The sequence below is a fragment of the Coregonus lavaretus genome (genome assembly GCF_964263955.1).
Source record: "Coregonus lavaretus genome assembly, chromosome: 10".
Lineage (NCBI taxonomy): Eukaryota > Metazoa > Chordata > Actinopteri > Salmoniformes > Salmonidae > Coregonus > Coregonus lavaretus.
This window is the reverse complement of record NC_139997.1, coordinates 27577796-27600237: the sequence shown is the minus strand read 5'-3', so window position 1 is coordinate 27600237 and position 22442 is coordinate 27577796. Positions and strand designations below refer to the sequence as shown.

Sequence of the window (22442 nt, the reverse complement as noted above, 5' to 3'; positions counted from 1 at the left end):
TAACTGCCCTGCTCAGGGGCAGAACGACAGATGTTTACCTTGGGGATTCGATCCAGCTACCTTTCAGTGACTGGCCCAAAGCTCCTAGCCGCCAGGCTACCTGCCGCCCCTAGAACAGATCTACCACTTTTCAATTAGAATGACCGATCAATAACTCACATTTCTATGTGAAGTTTGTCAGGTAGCCCAAAAAGTTACATATTGCATCTTTAAGATGAATGCACTAACTGTATGTCGCTCTAGATAAGATGAATAAACTGTAAATGTAGGAGATGTGACAGAGACAGCATACAGGGGAGGTGAACCCTGACCCTGTGCCCACATCCTGAACCTCTCCAAGGACCCCCTCTGGTAGAGGAATTAAACATTAATGCTTTTTAGGATTCATTGCATCTACCCCCAGCTGCCAAGGCCTCTGTGATAACGATAGCACTTCCTTCACGATTCCCCTGGAGAGAGCTTTCCTTCCCTGATTTCGCCTTCTTTTTGAGGATCAATCATATCCTGTGTCATCACAGGTGAATTTTTCTCTGGCTGTGAATAATTATTTTGCTTTGTTGTTGACATTATATTAGCTGGTAGGGTTGCACTAGGCATGTCAAATGTGGAAATTGCCAGTAAATGTTTTATTCGGTTTTCAGGTTCTTTGCAGATGGTCTTCGATGCTTTTTAGATGCATTTTTTTATATCCACATTTGAAAATGTATTAATTTCTGCTCTGTTAATATTGCCATGTCTATTTACCTTTAGGGGAAGGAGACTGAGGAAGAAGATGATGTGGCAGTCAACATGGAAAAAGATCGATTTATGGATGAGTTCTTTGTACAGGTAAGCCCCAGATGTGTGTGTGTGTGTGTGTGTGTGTGTGTGTGTGTGTGTGTGTGCTATGTGAGCGACGGGTGCTCTGTGTATGTACACCACTGAGATGTACACAAACTCTATACACAGGCACTGCACAGGACAACTAAATTCTGAGGTCCATTAAATTATTCAAAACATTGTAGTCCCGTGTAGCTCAGTTGGTAGAGCATGGCGCTTGCAACGCCAGGGTTGTGGGTTCGATTCCCACGGGGGACCAGTTGGGGGAAAAACATGTATGCACTCACTAACTGTAAGTCGCTCCGGATAAGAGCGTCTACTAAATGACTATAATGTAAATGTTTAACAAAGTGCCTTTTATATCTCTGCTGAAATACTTGTAATTTAGCTAAGAGGTCCCATTAGCGTCATCTAAAGTTGCAAACAAGAAACCTGTATTTGAGGTTAAATAACAATGTGCTGAAGCAACGTTTGGCTTGCCTTCCTATCCCACCATTTGCATCTTACTCTTTTACACAGTTTTAATCCTAACACAGACAGCAGCCGACTGTTGGCCAGATCTGGTTTGTTGGTGCAACATATATGGCTTAGTGCTGGCACAGAAACTTGTCATATGGTCCAGATTTGGTACGAATGTGGGATATGCGCACTAGGGGAGAGTTGGCACTTTGCTTATGGGCAGGTCTAGCTTTTTCACAGCGAACATCTGGTTAATGTATGGCAACCAGACCTGGCCTACTTGTGGACCATAATTTCATGTGGTAACTGGGCCAAAAGGTAAGTGGTTATCTTCTAGATGTGGACCATATTTGGGCCAGAAAACAAAACCCACCAGCAGCATTTACACAAATATAGGCTAGCTCCTTTAGCATTGGTTTCCGTGGACAGGAGAAGGCCACGGAAAGTTCAGCCTAGGGCAGCACAATTAATCAAATTCACATCGAAATCGCAGAATTTACATGTGCAATATCCATATCGCAAGAGATCCATATCGCATGCAATATTTTGAAACACATCTCAGCCGTGTAACATCCGTTTTTATAGTTTTCTCCTCTTGTGGCTGCTTCCCACACACACCAAGCCACGCCCCCTGTCACTCAAGCAGCGCAGTTCCTCCTCCTCACTGTTAGATTCAATATAAATTTGCATGCTGTTCTGTTGGGTCATATGCAGTCAACCGATTGTTCCAAACAAGAATGATGCTGCTTTCCAGTTTGCGTCTTAATATACACTGTAAGTCATTATATTTCTATGATTCCAACACTTCACTCAAGTGTTTTGATCTATATCGCGCTTCAAATAACAATATTTGGTAAAGAAATCGCTATTCGATTTTTTTTGCCCATATCGTGCAGCCCTAGTTCAGTAAGTGGTGCTGACTCTGAGTTGAGGATGTCTACTGCAATTCATCTGGAGTTGATCCAGTTTCTAACACTAGCTACTTCCATAATAGAACAGGCCCTTGATATGCGTGAAGCAGCGGGGTTGCCCTGTTCGTGCTCAGCTTTTGAGCTCTGAAGTCAATAGATCTCACTGTAGGCAATGTCTTGCGCTCCCAATTACAGATGTTCAAGCCCCTGCGTCATTACTTCAGACACGTCTTCCGCGAGCTGCCCTCTCCCACAGTAAGGGATCAGTCATCAAAGAGCCCATGCCGTGTCTAGATACACATCAAAATTAAGCCATCAAACATACACTACCGTTCAAAAGTTTGGGGTCACTTAGAAATGTCCTTGTTTTCGAAAGAAAATCACATTAAATAGTACCCGCAAAACACCAGTTTCAACGTCAACAGGATGCTGACCTAGGCAGAGTTGCAAAGAAAAGATTAAGATGGGCAGTCTGAGATATGGCTTTTTCTTTGCAACTCTGCCTAGAAGGTCAGCATCCCGTAGTCGCGTCTTCACTGTTGACGTTGAGACTGGTGTTTTGCGGGTACTATTTAATGAAGCTGCCAGTTGAGGAACTGTGAGGCACTTGTTTCTCAAACTAGACACTCTAATGTATTTGTCCTCTTGCTCAGTTGTGCACCGGGGCCTCCCACTCCTCTTTCTATTCTGGTTAGAGCCAGTTTGCGCTGTTCTGTGAAGGGAGTAGTACACAGCGTTGTACGAGATCTTCAGTTTCTTGGCAATTTCTCGCATGGAATAGCCTTCATTTCTCAGCACAAGAATAGACTGATGAGTTTCAGAAGAAAGTTCTTTGTTTCTGGACATTTTGAGCCTGTAATCGAACCCACAATTGCTGATGCTCCAGATACTCAACTATTCCCAAGATGGCCAGTTTTATTGCTTCTTTAATCAGCACAACAGTTTTCAGCTGTGCTAACATAATTGCAAAAGGGTTTTCTAGTGATCAATTTGCCTTTTAAAATGATAAACTTGGATTAGCAAACACAACGTGCCATTGGAACACAGGACTGATTGATGGTTGCTGATAATGGGCCTCTGTACGTCTATGTAGATATTCCATTAAAAATCTGCCGTTTCCAGCTACAATAGCCATTTACAACATTAACAATGTCTACACTGTATTTCTGATCAATTTGATGTTATTTTAATGGACAATAAAAGACCCCAAACTTTTGAACGGTAGTGTATGCCTCTATGGTGCTATCTAAGGACCGACCATAGAGATGAGCTATCTGTGTTTGACATTAGCATGGTACATGCAGTACTGTACTGAACCTGCTGATTTCATTTATTTATCATCCGATCCCTTACCCTCCGACTGGCTTATTCAAACCTCCCCCTCACCTCTCCTATGATGCAACACTTCCTATATTCCCAAGACAATGCATTCTTAATCAACTTACCTGATCAAATAAAGGTGGATAAATAAATAAATAAATTGAATTTAGCTCTAAATACACCTTATTCCACAGAGACTGTGATGGTATAATAACTTAAATCCCCTCTGCTCTCGCACTCGTCTCTCTCTATGACTCATTGAAGTCTTCCTGGCATTGTCTCCCTCTACTTTAACAGCCGTTTTCCCATCAGGCTGCCCACATGCAGTGTCTGAGCTCTCGAACAGCACACTTAAATACTACACCCTGCTGAGCTGTAGAGTAGCACCATACTCAGCTGAGAATCTCCCTAGCTACCAGGCACTGTGCAGCGTCTGTAGTGGTGGAATATAAACATTGACGTAACCAACATCTCTGTCTCTCTCCTCCAGGAGTGATATTTAGACCAGCTCCCTATAGACACACTGCACGCTGATGACATCACTGAGCCTATAACAAAGTGTGGTGTGCTGTGATAGGGCTGATAGATAGAAGGGGAGTTGGAATGGAATGGGCCCAATACTGTTTGACGTATTTATGACTGTTATATTGGGCTAAGGGCTTCGCTGTATACTAAGCAGCATATCTACACAGAAGAGACTGCATGGCCTACATCAAGTGAATAGCTCTATGTTTGCTTGCCTGTTTTGATTAGGCAATTGGCCTCTAACATGCTAACAGATTTTTTGTCTCCCCAAATCTGAGTGATGATATAACACATTTGTACAAACAGAAATCATATTAAGTATAGATGTTATGTTTTTTTTAATGGGCTTCTTTCTGGGTTCTACATCATTACCTGGTCTGCTTGTGGATGGCCTCCTCAAGTGGGCTTGTTGTATAATGTCTCCCTCTCTGTTGTACCAGGTGGAGGAGATCCGAGGCTTCATCGAGGAGCTCTCAGAGAAGGTGGAGGAGGTGAAGAGACAACACAGCGCCATCTTGGCCGCCCCCAATCCTGACGAAAGTAAGGCTCTCTTCTCTACTCTTCCTCCCTGGATGAAAGGATGAGCGATAGAACAAGGGAGAGGGAAAGGGTAGGTGGTAGGTCATGAAATGAGTTGGGAGAGATGTTTGTGAAATGGTATCACCTCTATCTGCCTCCTACACACACACATACTCACAAACACAGTCATCGGTAGTGCATGTCACCTCTGAACCTCACTCTTTCATTACAGCCTAGTTATAAATCAAGAGTTAATATCTGTTGAGCCCACATGCTACAATAGCAAGCCCAATGTTACTCTCAACCCGCAATGTATTCTTCTCACACCCCTACTGTTTTCTTATCAGTGATAGCAGCACAGGTAGTGTGTGAAAAGGAGAGGAGACTCTGAAACAATGGTTGTTCAACTCTTCAAACAAGTTCAGGAATTTAAGAATTTACTTGTTGAATTGAAGTGGAGAAAAGCCCATTATGTGAATGGACTGAATGGAGTTCAAATGCATTGACCCCAGCCCTGGCATGAGGACTTTGGTGTTGTTGATGTGGAAGGTCACTCACTCCCTGGAGAGACGTGTGTGACCCTCATCTCATCCTCGTTCACTGAACAATACAGGCCATGACCCCAAGAGGGGGTTTGAATTCACACCACACTTACTTTCAGTATGCAAGTTAGTGAGTCAGTGTGCCACATCTTCATTTTAATTAGTGTTTAAATATCCTTCTGTTTTATTTGGAAGTGATAATATAGTAATTTAATTGCATTGTATACAATAATACATGTAGTCATGCTTGGCTGCATTTGGCACCCCAAAAATGCTCCTATTTTTTATCAATCAAAAACTATTCAACATGGCCAATTAATTAAGAGATTTCTCTAATAAGCACTCATCTCCAATGCATTCTGATTGGCCAGACAGGTCTGGCCTTGCAGAGAGGTTCATTTAAGGCTTGAGAAGAACCACATGGCTTAAGACGCTGATGGAAAAAGAAACCCTCCATTTGCATCTGATTTATATTCATCGACAGATACAGACAAGTCATGTGAAATATATGAATATATTCGAATTATAGACTACTCCCGTGGGGCAATTTTCCCTTGGGTTGCATTTGGAGAGCGATGCAATGTTCCATCTCCCATTAAGTCTTATTAGATTAATATTGGTGTAATTACCAAAGCACTTTAGCTAGCATAGCGTAGGGAAGTGTCTGTGTGTTGAATTCACAGTGACACTCATGACATTTCACTGAAGTACAGAGAGAAATGCTTTAATTTGTTGATCTGTTTTGCTGTCATTAGAGGAGAAGTGGAGTAAAATAAATATATAACATTATTTTTTTGAGGGGAAACAATCTCAATAAAAACTAATCGAAACTGTAGAAATGATAATGGACCTACATTTATAGTTTCTTCACCTGACCAGCTTGCTAACAGTAATCAAAAAGAATTCTAGACAGTCAGGGAGCATCGAAAATTCCAAAAGTGATGGATAGCGGACTATGTTTTTCTAATTTTCACAGAGAGGAAATGCAACCAATTTTAAGTGTGGCCCGTGGGGCAAAATGAGTTTGACACCCCTGCCCTGATCGATAGGGCAGTTACTACCCTAGCGCTACACCTAGAGAGAAGCATGGGACCTGTTATTTGATGAAATGACGATTTAGGCGCGATTTCTTCCAACCTATTGTCTCATCATGTCATTGGATGTATCTAAGCCTTAACACGTCTATGTGCTCCGAGGTCCCTGTCAAAGTAGAAGAAGAACCCTGCATCATTAATGCAGGTTAGAGAAGACCTTTGCCCCCATTAATGTGCTGCCGACAGTGACACACACAAGCTCGTCATCATCTGCAACAGATGAACTTGACCTCCGTGTTTTGTCACACACTCAGCCTACCCTCGTTGTCAGGGTCACAGCAGGCAGAAATGAGTTGTCAGTGCTGGGGCTGGAACAACACTGCTGCTGCATTCTGATGCATGATTAGCGAGAAGAGCCAGGGTTAGGGTTAATGTTCCTCACACATACCATAACAGAGACTGGCTGTCTTACCCACTTGTTTTGACTGTTGAGACCTAGCCCAAAACCGTATGTGGGGCTTAGAAGTAGGGTGAAATGACCATATCTCTGTGTGGGTGGTGTGGTCTGTGCAGCCCACTGAGAAGATGACTGATGCTGGGAGCTGGCTGATGTGGGACAGGAACTAGGTCATCACCACCAAAGCATCCCTGATCTTCCATTTGATGTATTCTTTTGATTTATTTAGGAATCTTTTACCCCTCTCGGGAAGATGTTTCAGTAGGATTAAAGCTTTTCAGCATCTGGTGATATGGCTGGGGGTCTTTTGATGTTATTTTCTTCTTTGCTGGAAGAATCAGAAACAAACTCACATTCAAATGTGTTTTTTTAAACTTTCTATCAACAGAAACTAAGGCAGAGCTGGAGCAGCTGATGACAGACATAAAGAAGTTTGCAAACAAAGTGCGCTCCAAGTTAAAAAGTATGTCGCAAACACACAACCATTGGTCTCTGTCTTTCACTCCCCTCTCGATGCTAAATCATGTGATTACCTGAACATTCTACCTTTACTGTGACACAAGCTTTGGCCAGATTATCTTAAAAAACTAATCCAGGGCCTTGTTTCCCAGTTGTAATGTAACTTTTGCATTATGATGATTGTACCAGATGCATCGTTATTTACGAGCCAACTTTTAAAGTGTTACCCAAACAAGCATGTAGAGAGAACGTTAATTCGCTAAGTGCGTCGTTAGACCATGTGTCGATACTGATAAGATCGAAAGAAAAGCAGCGCTGCCCTCGGATCAGCTTTCTCCATTCAAATCTTACCTTAATATTATAATTATTCCACAATGCTGACAGTGGATCCGCTCCTAGAGAGTTACTGTATTACCACATAGGGCTGTAAATAGGCTATTGAGGCGGCTTATTATGCTTACCCAATAATAATGCACCAAATCACAGATTGAGCACATGTACATTTTAGTCACACATCATGAAACACATTCAGGGAAAAATTACAGACAGTAGCCTGTTCGCAAAATATAATATAATTGATAATATGATTGAAATAGCCTATATAGGACCATGTAGCCTATGTATCTTTTAACCCATAAGAGTCCAAGCCCTGTCTAAGCCGGGTGGGTGAGGGGTGGGGGTGGGATTTCTACTTAGCTATATGGAATTGTTTTAAGAAGGTCATACCAAGGATCATTTTGCCATTTGATTTAGAATTTTAAGACAACTATAAATATAAATATTGATGAAAAATACTTTTTGGCCTTACTGCTATTAGCCCATACAAACGCATGGAATAACAGATAGTCCCCCCAAAAAATATAAAGGAAGTTTGTTCTGAAGTGTCCGGAAGAGAAAGATCAGGAAACATGTATTTAACCCCTTATTTTTTTACCCCGATCTGACCACCCGTTAGCCTATCCATTGTTACATAATGAAAGGTGGGAAAACAAACTACTGTTTGTTTCCCTGGTTGAGTTGATGAGCTGATTTGGGCCATCAGTTGATTGACAGATGTAGGCCTACTGTAGAACGATAAACTTTCTTCCAGTGAGGATGCTCGTCCACGTTTTATAGTTAGGCTATGTATAATTTGTCAATATACGGTATACTGAACAAAAATATAAATGCAACATGCAAAGTGTTGGTCCCATGTTTCTTGAGCTGAAATAAAAGGTCCCAGAAATGTTCCATACGCACAAAAAGCGTATTTCTCTCACATTTTGTGCCCGCATTTGTTTTCATCCCTGTTAGCGAGCATTTCCCCTTTGCCAAGATAATCCGTCCATCTGACAGGTGTGGCATATCAAGAAGCTGATTAAACAGCATGACCATTACACAGGTGCACCTTGTGCTGGGGATAATAACAGGCCAGTCTAAAATGTGCAGTTTTGTCACACAACACAATGCCACAGATGTCTCATGTTTTGAGGGAGCATGCAATTGGCATGCTGACTGCAGGAATGTCCACCAGAGCTGTTGCCAGAGAATTGTATGTTAATTTCTCTACCTCCAACGTCGTTTTAGAGAATTTGGCAGTACGTCCAACTGGCCTCACAACCTCAAACCACGTGTAACCACGCCAGCCCAGGACCTCCACATCCGGCTTCTTCACCTGCGGGATCGTCTGAGACCAGCCACCCGGACACATGATGAAACTGAGGAGTATTTCTCTATAATAAAGCCCTTTTGTGGGGAAAAAACGAATATGATTGGCTGGGCCTGGCTCCCCAGTGGGTGGTGCTGGCTCCTAAGTGGGTGGGCCTATGCCCTCCCATGGCTGCGCCCCTGCCCAGTCATGTGAAATCGATATATTAGGGCCTAATGAATTTATTTCAATTGACTGATTTCCTTATATGAACTGTAACTCAGTAAAATCGTTGAAATTGTTGCATGTTGCATTTATATTTTTGTTCAGTATAGTTCTGGTCTTTGGTGTGGATTGAAAGCCTGTATTGTGTGGCTTTAATATTGTATTTCTTAAAGCTGTCAAGATGTTTATGTATTTGAGCCTATCCAAAGACGATTTTGTTGAGCTCAGACAATTTTCTTTGATGTGTAAATTATCAGACTATTCGTTTTACTTCTTGAAAACATTGAAATAAACGCAATGAACTTGTGGGCCTAATGTAGGCAAAGGCTGGTCACTATTTCGCCCAGCACTGGGCGCGAACTTACGAGGCTCGGAGCACACTGCTCAGACCAGTGCACAACGGCAGTTCATATTCACAATGCTCTAGCATGCACTAAGAATACTATGAATACTGATGATACATAGGCGTGTCGTTTTTAATTCTTTTGTTTTAAGCCTCCCCAAACCATAGCCCTAACCTTAACCACTCTGAACTAATGCCTAAACTCTTAACCTTTAAATTGTTTCTGTTTTAACCTTGTAACCACGCGGAATTAAGGCCCAACTCGGTGGAAAATCTGTCTCCCTCCAGCAAGTGGCGTGTTTTCGTTGTTTTGCCCACCAAGCAAGGAGTTTTTGTATGGAGGTCAATGAGTGTCGAATTTGGTCAACAAAAAAAAGGAATGGCTAAATTGCTATGTGAGGTTTATTTGATCAAGTATACGTTTCGTGATGCTTAAGTTGTTACGAGTGTACTGATATAAGTAGGACGTGGCATCCCGGCAACTTTGAGAAAAAACACTTTATATTTTAGTTGTGTCGAGATGGCTGTGCATATTCATGGCATGAAGCTAGTAGCATAGCATCTCCCTCCTTTGAATACAGACGGTTGACGTCAACAACCCTCATCGAATATTCAAAAAAAGATTACAATAATGAGATGTATCCACCAATCCAAAGAAACGATAGGCAGGAGCTAGACAGCCCGTCATGCCGCTTTGTGGACAACGACTCCCATTATTAGGGCGTGAGACGTATCTTGTCAGTATATCCATAATCTTTGACGTTCATCCATGAGTCAAAGGGCAGTGGGCCGGATTCGAACCCATGCCGACTCTGGCATATGTGTGCCAGGGTCAGTGGCTGTAACTCCTGGACCACACAGGTATTGATTCTGCCTATTGCTTGCCTTCAACATATAATAAAACAATTGATCTAAAACAACTGATTTTCCCTAAAGAAAAATACGTCTACCCCCTACAAATATGTAAATGTATTATAATCCACATAAGAATTCACAAGAGACACGATGTAGCCTACATAAAGTACAATGTGGGTACGGTACTGCATTGTATATACAAACACTGCTTCCAGCTGCGCCTTGGCGGCGATTCAACATATTTATTCAGACATTCAAATCATCCTGCTGCAAGATTATTATACTCCTGCGACGAAAGGGGTCAAATTAAGACGTAACATTGCATTTTGGCTGCTCTACGGGACTCGTAAATGTGCAAAGGTTTTTAAGAGCCACGTTACTAACGAAGTCTCTGCGAAACACCTTGTCTACTAAAGATACATCGTAAGAAGGTTCTAACGATGATATTAACGCTCTGAGAAACGAGGCCCAGGTTCTTCATTAATTAGACAATCTGAATAAATGGTACTGGTAATGGTAGATTAATTCTTCTTCTCGCTCTCTGTTCCCTACAGGCATTGAACAGTCCATAGAGCATGAGGAGGCTTTAAGCAGGTCGTCTGCAGATCTGAGGATACGTAAGACACAGGTGGGTTATGCTATATATAGCAGGGACTTTCAAATCTGAGTCTGTCGTTTTCAGGATTGGAGTTGTCATCCCTGCTGTACTGTATGTGTAACTCTAGTCTAGTGAATGGTGGAAAACTCTTGATGGACAGTGTAACATCCTGCATCATTCCCTACCAGCATTCCACGTTGTCTCGGAAGTTTGTGGAGGTGATGTCAGAGTATAATGCCACGCAGTCGGACTACCGGGAACGCTGCAAGGGCCGCATCCAAAGACAACTGGAGATTAGTGAGTATGCTCTGTGTGTGTGTGTGTGTGTGTGTTCCTGATATTCGCTTATCAGGAATTGTGATACGGTATTGTGCATGTTGGGCATGATAGCTTTACAGAGTACATAGTTACACACCGCACGAATGGGTTGATTTTGTTTTGGTTTTATTTCCCCGTTCCCAATTTTGTTTGTCTATTTTTAACACTGTTTCCCCAAAGCATTTATTTTATGCATTCTTAATATTGGCTGGGATTCCTAATGTTTGTTTGAGGTGTAGGTGTGTATGCTAATTTATTAGCATATATTTATGTTGAATGCATCTGTTCACTTGCATAATTCAAGGACGCGTTTCATGAGTAATGGAAGGCAGGTGGATCATGTAAACTTTAGGGCTGTGTAGTCAACTTTGATCAGGACAACCCATTGGTGACACGCATGTGTGTGTGTTTTGCAAATGTGTGTGTGTTTGACAGGAGGTTGGTGGCACCTTAATTGGGGAGGACGGGCTCGTGGCAATGACTGGATTGGAATCAGTAGAATGGTATCAAATACATCAAACACATGGTTTGATGCCATCCCATTTGCTCTGTTTCAGCCATTATTTTGAGCCGTCCTCCCCTCAGCAGCCTCCACTGGTGTGTTTTGCATATGTAATGAGGGCTTTGAGAATCGCCTCATGTTTTAAGACGCTCTTTAAATTGTTTAATCTGTTAGAACCTTGTTGTTTCTGGAAGGAGTGTGTGTGTGTGTGTGTGTGTGTGTGTGTGTGTGTGTAACTGAGAAATCAAGCCAATGCTCGAGATATTGATCTGGTTAATTTAAAAAGGCATCATGGGAATAGCAGTAAACAAGGTGAGGAGGCCGACAATGTCATTCCAATCTTCTATTTTAATATCCTTTTAAAAATTAATTTATCCTCTCACTCATGCAGTTTAGACTGCGTTTAATAAACCTTGAAGCGATCATTGAAACAGTTTTCCGGTTTTCTCTGGAGGTGTGTGTGTTGCACTGTAATTTCAGCTCCAGATGACGGTAGTGAGGAGATAACACCCATAGGGGTTTATTGAGCAGAATATAATATAAACATTGAAGTCACTCAGGCTGGAAGCAAATGACGTGAGGCAGAATGGGGAAAGATTGACTCTGAAATGATTAGAGATGTAGAGACAAGCTCCTCTTGGGTTCTCCAACAAGCTTCACTATTGGAGAAGTGTGGGGATACCAAAATAGCCTCTTGTGGTTAGATGATTCTTCTCTCTTTTTCTTGGGCCTTGGTCCTACACCTAAAACTCTTACATTAGCATCATGGTGTAATGGCTTATGCTTTTTGACACTGTACATGAATGTGTATTGACATTTACAACTTCATATGAATCCAACTGTCAAAATGTGTTTGTTCATTTGTCTCAAGAAGTCATGCAATTGCTAGCCTGTGTTTCAAGCCTGCTCCTGGAAAAAATATGACATCATTTTAATTCAGTTTAATTGACCATCTCAAACAAGGAATATGTAGATAGGTATCAAAGGGACTCCCCCTCAAAACTTGAGGTTGATTAAACAGGCATGTGTGACAGCTTCTGTGACTACCCTGTCTAAATCCCCAGCCTTCCACAAGATGTGTGTGTTTGTGTGTGTGTGTGTCCCAGGTGAGCTGCAGGTGTGTTGCAGCCAGGAAGTGCTAGCAGCGCTGAGTCAATATTGAACCAGGCGGAGCAGCACACACAACAGAAGTCCTGCAGCTGAACCTCCACACATACACACACACACACTGCACAGTCATACACAGCCATAAAGCATTATACATAGCTATAGAGTGTTATACCCAGTCATAAAGCATTGTAGGCCTACACATCTCACAGGTCTCTTTCCAAACATTTAGAGAAACGTCCTAGTCAAATAATAATTAAATACTTTTAAGGAGCGTTATCAACAACCGGAAGACATCATGCCAAGCCATAGATTGTTGTACAGCCATAGAGTGTTTATACATAGGCTACAGTGTTATACACATTGTTGATACTCGCAAATTGACCTTTGCTCTATTCGCATCGTCACTACCACATTGTCTGCTCTCCAGTGTAATGTGGGGCAGTGTGGGAATCTGCCATTTACCTGTGAGTGGGAGGCTGACTAGGCTAGGGGATGAGATGAGGAGGTGGTGTTGATAGCCCTGGGTCCCCGCAGAGTGGAGAGAGAATGAGGGGGTGGAACAAGGGTTAGCCTTAGGGCTCACCTGGGAATAGAGGGGTGAACAGATCCATAGTGGAAGTGTGTGCACACACTCATTAACACATGTACACCTACAGTGGGGGAAAAAAGTATTTAGTCAGCCACCAATTGTGCAAGTTCTCCCACTTAAAAAGATGAGAGACGCCTGTAATTTTCATCATAGGTACACGTCAACTATGACAGACAAACTGAGAGAAAAAAATCCAGAAAATCACATTGTAGGATTTTTAATGAATTTATTTGCAAATTATGGTGGAAAATAAGTATTTGGTCACCTACAAACAAGCAAGATTTCTGGCTCTCACAGACCTGTAGATTTCTGGCTCTCACAGACCTGTAACTTCTTCTTTAAGAGGCTCCTCTGTCCTCCACTCGTTACCTGTATTAATGGCACCTGTTTGAACTTGTTATCAGTATAAAAGACACCTGTCCACAACCTCAAACAGTCACAATCCAAACTCCACTATGGCCAAGACCAAAGAGCAGTCAAAGGACACCAGAAACAAAATTGTAGACCTGCACCAGGCTGGGAAGACTGAATCTGCAATAGGTAAGCAGCTTGGTTTGAAGAAATCAACTGTGGGAGCAATTATTAGGAAATGGAAGACATACAAGACCACTGATAATCTCCCTCGATCTGGGGCTCCACGCAAGATCTCACCCCGTGGGGTCAAAATGATCACAAGAACGGTGAGCAAAAATCCCAGAACCACACGGGGGGACCTAGTGAATGACCTGCAGAGAGCTGGGACCAAAGTAACAAAGCCTACCATCAGTAACACACTACGCCGCCAGGGACTCAAATCCTGCAGTGCAAGACATGTCCCCCTGCTTAAGCCAGTACATGTCCAGGCCCGTCTGAAGTTTGCTAGAGTGCATTTGGATGATCCAGAAGAGGATTAGGAGAATGTCATATGGTCAGATGAAACCAAAATAGAACTTTTTGGTAAAAACTCAACTCGTCGTGTTTGGAGGACAAAGAATGCTGAGTTGCATCCAAAGAACACCATACCTACTGTGAAGCATGGGGGTGGAAACATCATGCTTTGGGGCTGTTTTTCTGCAAAGGGACCAGGACGACTGATCCGTGTAAAGGAAAGAATGAATGGGGCCATGTATCGTGAGATTTTGAGTGAAAACCTCCTTCCATCAGCAAGGGCATTGAAGATGAAACATGGCTGGGTCTTTCAGCATGACAATGATCCCAAACACACCGCCCGGGCAACGAAGGAGTGGCTTCGTAAGAAGCATTTCAAGGTCCTGGAGTGGCCTAGCCAGTCTCCAGATCTCAACCCCATAGAAAATCTTTGGAGGGAGTTGAAAGTCTGTGTTGCCCAGCGACAGCCCCAAAACATCACTGCTCTAGAGGAGATCTGCATGGAGGAATGGGCCAAAATACCAGCAACAGTGTGTGAAAACCTTGTGAGGACTTACAGAAAACGTTTGACCTGTGTCATTGCCAACAAAGGGTATATAACAAAGTATTGAGAAACTTTTGTTATTGACCAAATACTTATTTTCCACCATAATTTGCAAATAAATTCATTAAAAATCGTACAATGTGATTTTCTGGATTTTTTTTCCTCATTTTGTCTGTCATAGTTGACGTGTACCTATGATGAAAATTACAGGTCTCTCTCATCTTTTTAAGTGGGAGAACTTGCACAATTGGTGGCTGACTAAATACTTTTTTTCCCCACTGTATGTGTGTTTACATACGCACACACACACATATACACACGTGTCCTGATTGGGCGCTGGGTTGCCACGCCAGATGTTACTTTTGTCCTTGCCAATCACGAATGAGTCACTCATGACACTCACTCCTCCCAATGGCAATTAGTGAAAGGGCATACTCATTAATTTAGCTGTACCAAGAGGTTATGACATGCAGATTAATATGTTGAAAAATATATAATACTGTCACTACCTGCTACCTCTAACCAACCAAGGTTTATAAATTGACAAATGTGAGACGTGAGAGTTATTCAGCTTCTCTTGAAGGAGTGCCGCACACAGCCCTGAGCCCAAATAGGGAGAGGAAAGAGAGAGGGACTGTTATTGGGTATGGCAGTGGCTGAGGTTATTGGGTATGGCAGTGGCTGAGGTTATTGGGTATGGCAGTGGCTGAGGTTATTGGGTATGGCAGTGGCTGAGGTTATTGGGTATGGCAGTGGCTGAGGTTATTGGGTATGGCAGTGGCTGAGGTTATTGGGTATGGCAGTGGCTGAGGTTATTGGGTATGGCAGTGGCTGAGGTTATTGGGTATGGCAGTGGCTGAGGTTATTGGGTATGGCAGTGGCTGAGGTTATTGGGTATGGCAGTGGCTGAGGTTATTGGGTATGGCAGTGGCTGAGGTTATTGGGTATGGCAGTGGCTGAGGTTATTGGGTATGGCAGTGGCTGAGGTTATTGGGTATGGCAGTGGCTGAGGTTATTGGGTATGGCAGTGGCTGAGGTTATTGGGTATGGCAGTGGCTGAGGTTATTGGGTATGGCAGTGGCTGAGGTTATTGGGTATGGCAGTGGCTGAGGTTATTGGGTATGGCAGTGGCTGAGGTTATTGGGTATGGCAGTGGCTGAGGTTATTGGGTATGGCAGTGGCTGAGGTTATTGGGTATGGCAGTGGCTGAGGTTGGATGGATTCAGAAGTGGGAGGACAGAAGGACACTTGGAGGGAGGCAGAGGTCTTTTTTTAGGGTGTTATGTCTATATGTGTGTAAGTGTGTGTGTGTATGTGTCTTTGTACGCATGTGTGTGGCCATCACATGTTGTGGCCTTTTTGTCACAAGCTGCCATGCTAAAGCCTCACAGGGTCGGTCACTAAGGTTACAGACTTGAAATATCAATTTCCCCCTGGATGGAATAGTGGATTAGGCCCTCCTATTGCCAACTGGTGTCACAAGATAGCCCCAACACATCTCTGCTTGTTGCTAGCAGGCACTTTTCATTGGAAAGCTGTGGAAAGACAGGGAAGCAATGTTGCGTGTGCATGCTTTATTTCAAATAGTGATAGTGTTAACAATCTGTCTGTAATACAACCATGATGGAACTCTACAACATAGGTTTCTATGGATTGTTGTTTGGATGAATTCAATCACTAAGACACATTTAGTGAGTGAAACAAAAAAGCCCATACTGTATTAATCAAATATGGTCTGTGTAAGTCATTTGGGCGGCAGTAGCCTAGAGATTAGAGAGGTGGACCAGTTCAAGCCCCGGGCCGGACAACACAAAAATGGGAATGCAACTGAACTGGCAGCTAGAAGGCTGCTGGTCTCTGATCCCTAGAACCATCTCCAGTTGTTGCCCTTGAGCAAGGCACTTAGCTGCACAGAATTACTCTCCATCCAGGGGCACTGCACCGCTGCTGACCCTGTGCCTCTCAACGTGTGTGTGTGTGTATCTGGGGGTATTGGGAAAGGCAGAAGACCAATATCAGTTTTAACCAATGAACAATAAAGTTGTATTCTATTCTGTAAGGAATATATAGGGTGTCCAATCAAAAACGCATCTTTTGACCAATGGGTAAATATGTTAATTGTGTACATAATCCTCTAAGAAAACCAATGGTCCAAACCTCATGTTTCTATCATAATCCGTTCAAACTTTATTGGAGTTTTTACCCTTGTAGGATGGTCAAAATTAGGGCGACTAAATCAGTGGAGGCCAGAGAAAAAAATGTGTTAAAAAATCAGGAAAATAACATTGCGTCAGCTAGGCTGGATGATGTGCGAGAATTTATGCTACCTGACAAGCTTAATGTTAATTAGAAACTGGATGGGTCGAGCCCTGAATGCTGATTGGCTGAAAGCCGTGGTATTGCAGACCGTATACCACGGGTATGACAAAACATTTATTTTTACTGCTCTTACGTTGGTAACCAGTTTATAGTAACAATAAGGCTCCTCGTGGGTTTGTGATGTATGGCCAATATACCACGGCTAAGGGCTGTATCCAGGCCCTCTGCGTTGCATTGTGCTTAAGAACAGCCCTTAGCCGTGGTATATTGGCCATATACCACACCCCCTTGTGCTTTATTGCTTAATGATACACTACATAACCAAAAGTTTGTGGACACCCCTTCAAAGTAGTGGATTCGGCTATTTCAGCCACACTCGTTGCTGACAGGTGTCTAAAATCGAGCACACAGCCATGCAATCTCCATAGACAAGCATTGGCAGTAGAATGGCCCGTACTGAAGAGCTCAGTGACTTTCAACGTGGCATCGTCATAGGATGCCACCTTTCCAACAAGTCAGTTTGTCACATTTCTGCCCTGCTAGAGCTGCTCCTGTCAACTGTAAGTGCTGTAGTGGAAAAGTCTAGGAGCAACAACGGCTCAGCCGCGAAGTGGTAGGCGACACAAGCTCACAGAACGGAAATGCAGAGTGCTGAAGCGTGTAGCACGTAAAAATCGTCTGTCCTCGGTTGCAACACTCACTACTGAGTTCCAAACTGCCTCTGGAAGCAACATCAGCACAGGAACTGTTAGTCGAGAGCTTCATGAAATGCTTTTCCATGGCCGAGCAGCCGCACACAAGCCTCAGATTACCATGCGCAATGCCAAGCGTCGGCTGGAGTGGTGTAAAGTTTACCGCCATTGGACTCTGGAGCTTCACCATCTGGCAGTCCGACGGACTAATCTGGGTTTGGCGGATGCAAGGAGAACGCTACCTGCCCGAATGCATAGTGCCGACTGTAAAGTTTGGTGGAGGAGGAATAATGGTCTGGGGCTGTTTTTCATGGTTCGGTCTAGGCCCCTTAGTTCCAGTTAAGGGAAATTTTAACGCTACAGCATACAATGACATTCTAGACGATTCTGTGCTTCCAACTTTGTGGCAACAGTTTGGGGAAGGCTCTTTCCTGTTTCAGCATGACAATGCCCCCGTGCACAAAGCGAGGTCCGTACAGAAATGGTTTGTCGAAATTGATGTGGAAGAACTTGACTGGCCTGCACAGAGCCCTGACCTCAAACCCATCGAACACCTTTGTGATGAATTGGAACGCCGACTGCGAGCCAGTCCTAATCGCCCAACATCAGTGCCCGACCTCACTAATGCTCTTGTGGCTGAATGGAAGCAAGTCCCCGCAGCAATGTTCCAACAGTGGAAAGCCTTCCCAGAAGAGTGGAGGCTGTTATAGCAGCAAAGGGGGGACCAACTCCATATTAATGCCCATGATTTTGGAATGAGATGTTCGACGAGCAGGTGTCCACATACTTTTAGCCATGTAGTGTATGTTAGAAAAAGACCCCACTGAATGATTCAGAACATAAATAATCAAATTTGTCTTGGTAAAATGTATTTTATAACCTAAGGAAGTGAAACGTCATCACCAAAGCACTCTGGGCAGAGTGGGTGGACACCCTAGAATATATTGTATGCGATTATGAATTCATATATGCTTTTATGAATGCTTATAGCAAATGTTATAATGCATTATTATGGGTGTAATAGGAGGCACCATAAACTCATTACACCCAGTTGGTTCATAGAAACTATTATCCTTCTTTTCAGCCCCATCTTAGCTTTTTCAAACAGGAAATCTGTGAAATACTGCCTTTTAAAACAGACTGAATGTGTCTCCCATCAGGGGCTGGGTTAGGCAGAGATAGAAGCAGGCAGACAGGCAGATGAGAGACTAGTGTGTGATTAATCCTACGCTGATGCCTCTCTCTTTCTTTCTCTCTCCTATCTCTCTTTCTCTCTCTTTCTTTCTCTCGCTCTCTTTCTCTTTGCGCCTCGTCCTCCCAGACTAATTGCCTGAATGGGGTTATGGGCGCCCGCTCTCTGCCATCGTGATGAGTGATGCGTCGGTACACTCACTCACTCTCACACACACACACACACACACACAAGGACAAGTACACACACACGTGTTCTTGGATATATAGTACACACATAGACATATACAAAGACATACAGTATACTTGTGATTGCACACACACAGAGCATCCCTGAGGATACTAATTTAGCCTGTCACAATGACATTTGGTCTGTCTTTATCAGTTATAGTTAGCCATTACCAGTTGGATCACGTTATGAGATTTATTGCTGTTTCAAAATGTATAGTCTTCTATTGTGCTGTATATACTCAATTGCTGTTGGTTACAGGTTGGTATTTGGAGACCAACTCCATGGATTGTCTTTGTCATTGTAGCTGGTAGGAACACAACTAATGAGGAACTGGAGAGCATGCTGGAGAGTGACAACCCTGCCATCTTCACATCAGGGGTGAGGGACCACAACATGCAAGTGTCTGATATAATCATACACAGTACAATCATCTAGAAGACAAGCTTTCTTTGTTGGCGAGGTGTAGCATACCAACTGAGTATGCCACACCTACAAGGGGGGGAACTTGTGTGTGGGTATGAGTGTGTGATGACACATGAACTGTGTCACTGTGTCTCTCTTAGATCATCATGGACTCCAACATCACCCAGCAGGCCATGAATGAGATTGAGACGAGACACACTGAGATCATCAAGCTGGAGAACAGCATCAGAGAACTTCACGACATGTTCATGGACATGGCCATGCTGGTGGAGAGCCAGGTAGGAGTCTATACACACTGACTGGCCAACACACAACAATGAAGACTACACACATACCAATTAGAAAACCCACAACAATGAAATCCCTCTCTTTCTCTTCCCTGCTCCTCCGTTCACCTTCTCTCTCTCTCTCTATCTCTATCTCTATCTCTATCTCTATCTCTATCTCTATCTCTATCTCTATCTCTATCTCTATCTCTATCTCTATCTCTATCTCTCTCTCTCTCTCTCTCTCTCTCTCTCTCTCTCTCTCTCTCTCTCTCTCTCTCTCTCTCTCTCTCTCTCAGGGGGAGATGATAGACCGCATAGAGTACAATGTGGAGCACTCAGTGGACTATGTAGAGAGGGCCGTGTCTGACACCAAGAAGGCAGTAAAGTACCAGAGTAAAGCCAGGAGGGTAAGTCAAATACTAACTCTCAATGTGACCTGATGCAAGTGTTGTCGTTATATGTGACATGGTATGATGTTGATGTGCCGTTGCATGACGTTGATGTGACATTGCATGACGTGGCATGACGTTATTGTGACGTTGACGTGACATGGCATGATGTTGATGTGAGGTTAGTTGACGTGAGGTGGCTTGGTCAGTTGTGCATGTCTTTCCCAAAGTAAAAGATTCAGTGACATATAATTGACTCAGGCCCATAGGAGTCTCTCTCTCTCTCCCTTCAGTGGTTCAATGAGAAGATTGTCACACATATAGCATACATTGCGTTGTGCCAGTAACCAAAAGGTCGCTGGTTCTAATCTCGAGCCGACTAGGTGAAAAATCTGTCAATGTAAATTACATTTTAGATGTATAGTACACCCCCTTGTGTCTGAACAGACACAGTGCAGGATGGGATTGGACCCTGCTCACACAGAAGTGATGCTTGTACAGTTGTTGTCTGTGCAATGGGGAACAGTACCTGTCCCTTCATATTGGTCACACCGTCCTCTCCCAGCTCCTAACCAGACTAATCATTGGACCCACAAACACACTTTCAAAGCGCATATGTCACGTATTGACATCAATTGATCTCTGGAGACCTCTGTGGAAAAAGTGACTATTAATTTCATCTCCAGTAGTAAATAAATGTGCATCTAGTGTTATAGGTGGGTCAATTAAACAGTCACAAATAAAGGTTGCCAAACTGTTTACTTGCATTTACCCTCCACTACCCTCAACCCCTTTTTAACCCAGGCAAATCATGCATGACCTTATGTGACATAGACACATGGACTTCAATGAGACCATCTACCCTCAACACTGCTGCTGTGACAGAACAGCATGCATCTCCCCAAGCCTACCGCTATCTGCTGGGCTACATCTATTATTCAACTGTCTCTTCTACACACACTGTAGAACTTACCATTAGTCACAGATCTAGGATCATCTTAGTCTCTCTAACTCCTGACCATTGCTATCAGAGGGAAAATGTGAAACTGACGTAAGACCAGCGTCTATGCAGGGTAAACTTAATCAGACTCCTCCCTGAATGACAGGCTGTACAATATTGCCACCACTCAAGGTTGAGAGAAGTTGCAATTTAAACAGGCAATTAAAGAATGACTCTAATACAAAGCTCACATTTAGAGAATAAAACCCTATTCCAATACATTAACATACTTTAAAAATGCATCTGTTTGCCTAAAGCTGTGAAATGCTATGTTCTATGTAAGCATGCCCATGTTTGTTTTACCTGTTGCACATAACTGTGTTGTTGGCAATATGGTTAGTAGTAGTTCTGACAATAACATTTTGGTAACGCCATTTCCCCCTCTACTCTTTCATGCTGCCTGGAATCCTTGTTTTATTTCTATTGATATAATGCAATAATGGTCATGCAGAAGAAAATAATGATTATTATATGTTGTGTGGTGCTTGGTATTGTTATTGCCTCCAGTGTTGGTGGGAGTTTAGCATAGAAGACACATTACACACATAGACACACATGCACACACACAAATAAAAGATACACAGGGTACAGGGCAGGTGTATCCGTTATGCATGAGTGTCTCTTGTAAATAATATGTGGTTCTAAACGTCTTATTGATTGTTGGATGTTGAATGTTTTACAATGACATTTTCAATGTATTTGGGGTCGATTGTAACCGGGAGCGGGACATTTGTGATTTTGACAACAGTACTGTAACTCTTACATTCCAATTGAAAATAACTCTTTATTTTTTGTTTGTCCAAATAAATGACCTCTTTTGATGAGTGAAGTCAGCATTTTCTGATTGATTTGTCTGACCAATAATTCTGAACGATCTAGCTATTTATCTATAACCAGAAAATGACATTTCCTAAAGAAAATGTGTGTGCTTGCTTGTCTTGAAGTATTAATGGTTGCAAAATCGTCATAACCCTACCCTCTGATTGGTCCCTTCATGATAACATCATCATAACCCTGTTCTCAGATTGGTCCCTTCATGATGACATCATCATAACTGCTCTCTGATTGGTCCCTTCATAATGACATTGTCATAACCCTCCTTTCTGATTGGGCCCTTCCTAATTACATCGTTATAACCCTGCTTTCTGATTGGTCCCTTCGTAATGACAATCATCAAAATCCTGCTCTCTGATTGGTCCCTTTGTAATGACATCGTCATAACCAAGTTTTCATGAATTTGATGATATAATCTTGAATCCCATTCAAAAACAGTATGGGACATGATCCAGGAAGTAGGCTGGATT

General features: G+C 42.9%; 1 protein-coding gene across 2 annotated transcripts in view; it reads left to right on the top strand.

Moving 5' to 3' along the window:
- The window catches only part of LOC311135663 (syntaxin-1A-like), a gene marked incomplete at both ends in the record, with an annotated part of 34802 nt that extends 12837 nt beyond the window's left edge, over nt 1–21965 (top strand). Inside the window, 9 exons of one of the 2 annotated variants that reach the window (XM_084169685.1) lie at nt 751–828; nt 4475–4574; nt 6975–7049; nt 10650–10723; nt 10882–10990; nt 19362–19435; nt 19621–19758; nt 20046–20156; nt 20943–21965. In XM_084169685.1, the coding sequence (XP_084025811.1) occupies nt 751–828; nt 4475–4574; nt 6975–7049; nt 10650–10723; nt 10882–10990; nt 19362–19435; nt 19621–19758; nt 20046–20156; nt 20943–20957 (774 nt within the window). The remainder of the gene's footprint in view (nt 1–750; nt 829–4474; nt 4575–6974; nt 7050–10649; nt 10724–10881; nt 10991–19361; nt 19436–19620; nt 19759–20045; nt 20157–20942) is intronic. The other variant, XM_084169686.1, reaches the window with a different exon arrangement.
- Between the last annotated feature and the right edge of the window lie 477 nt (nt 21966–22442).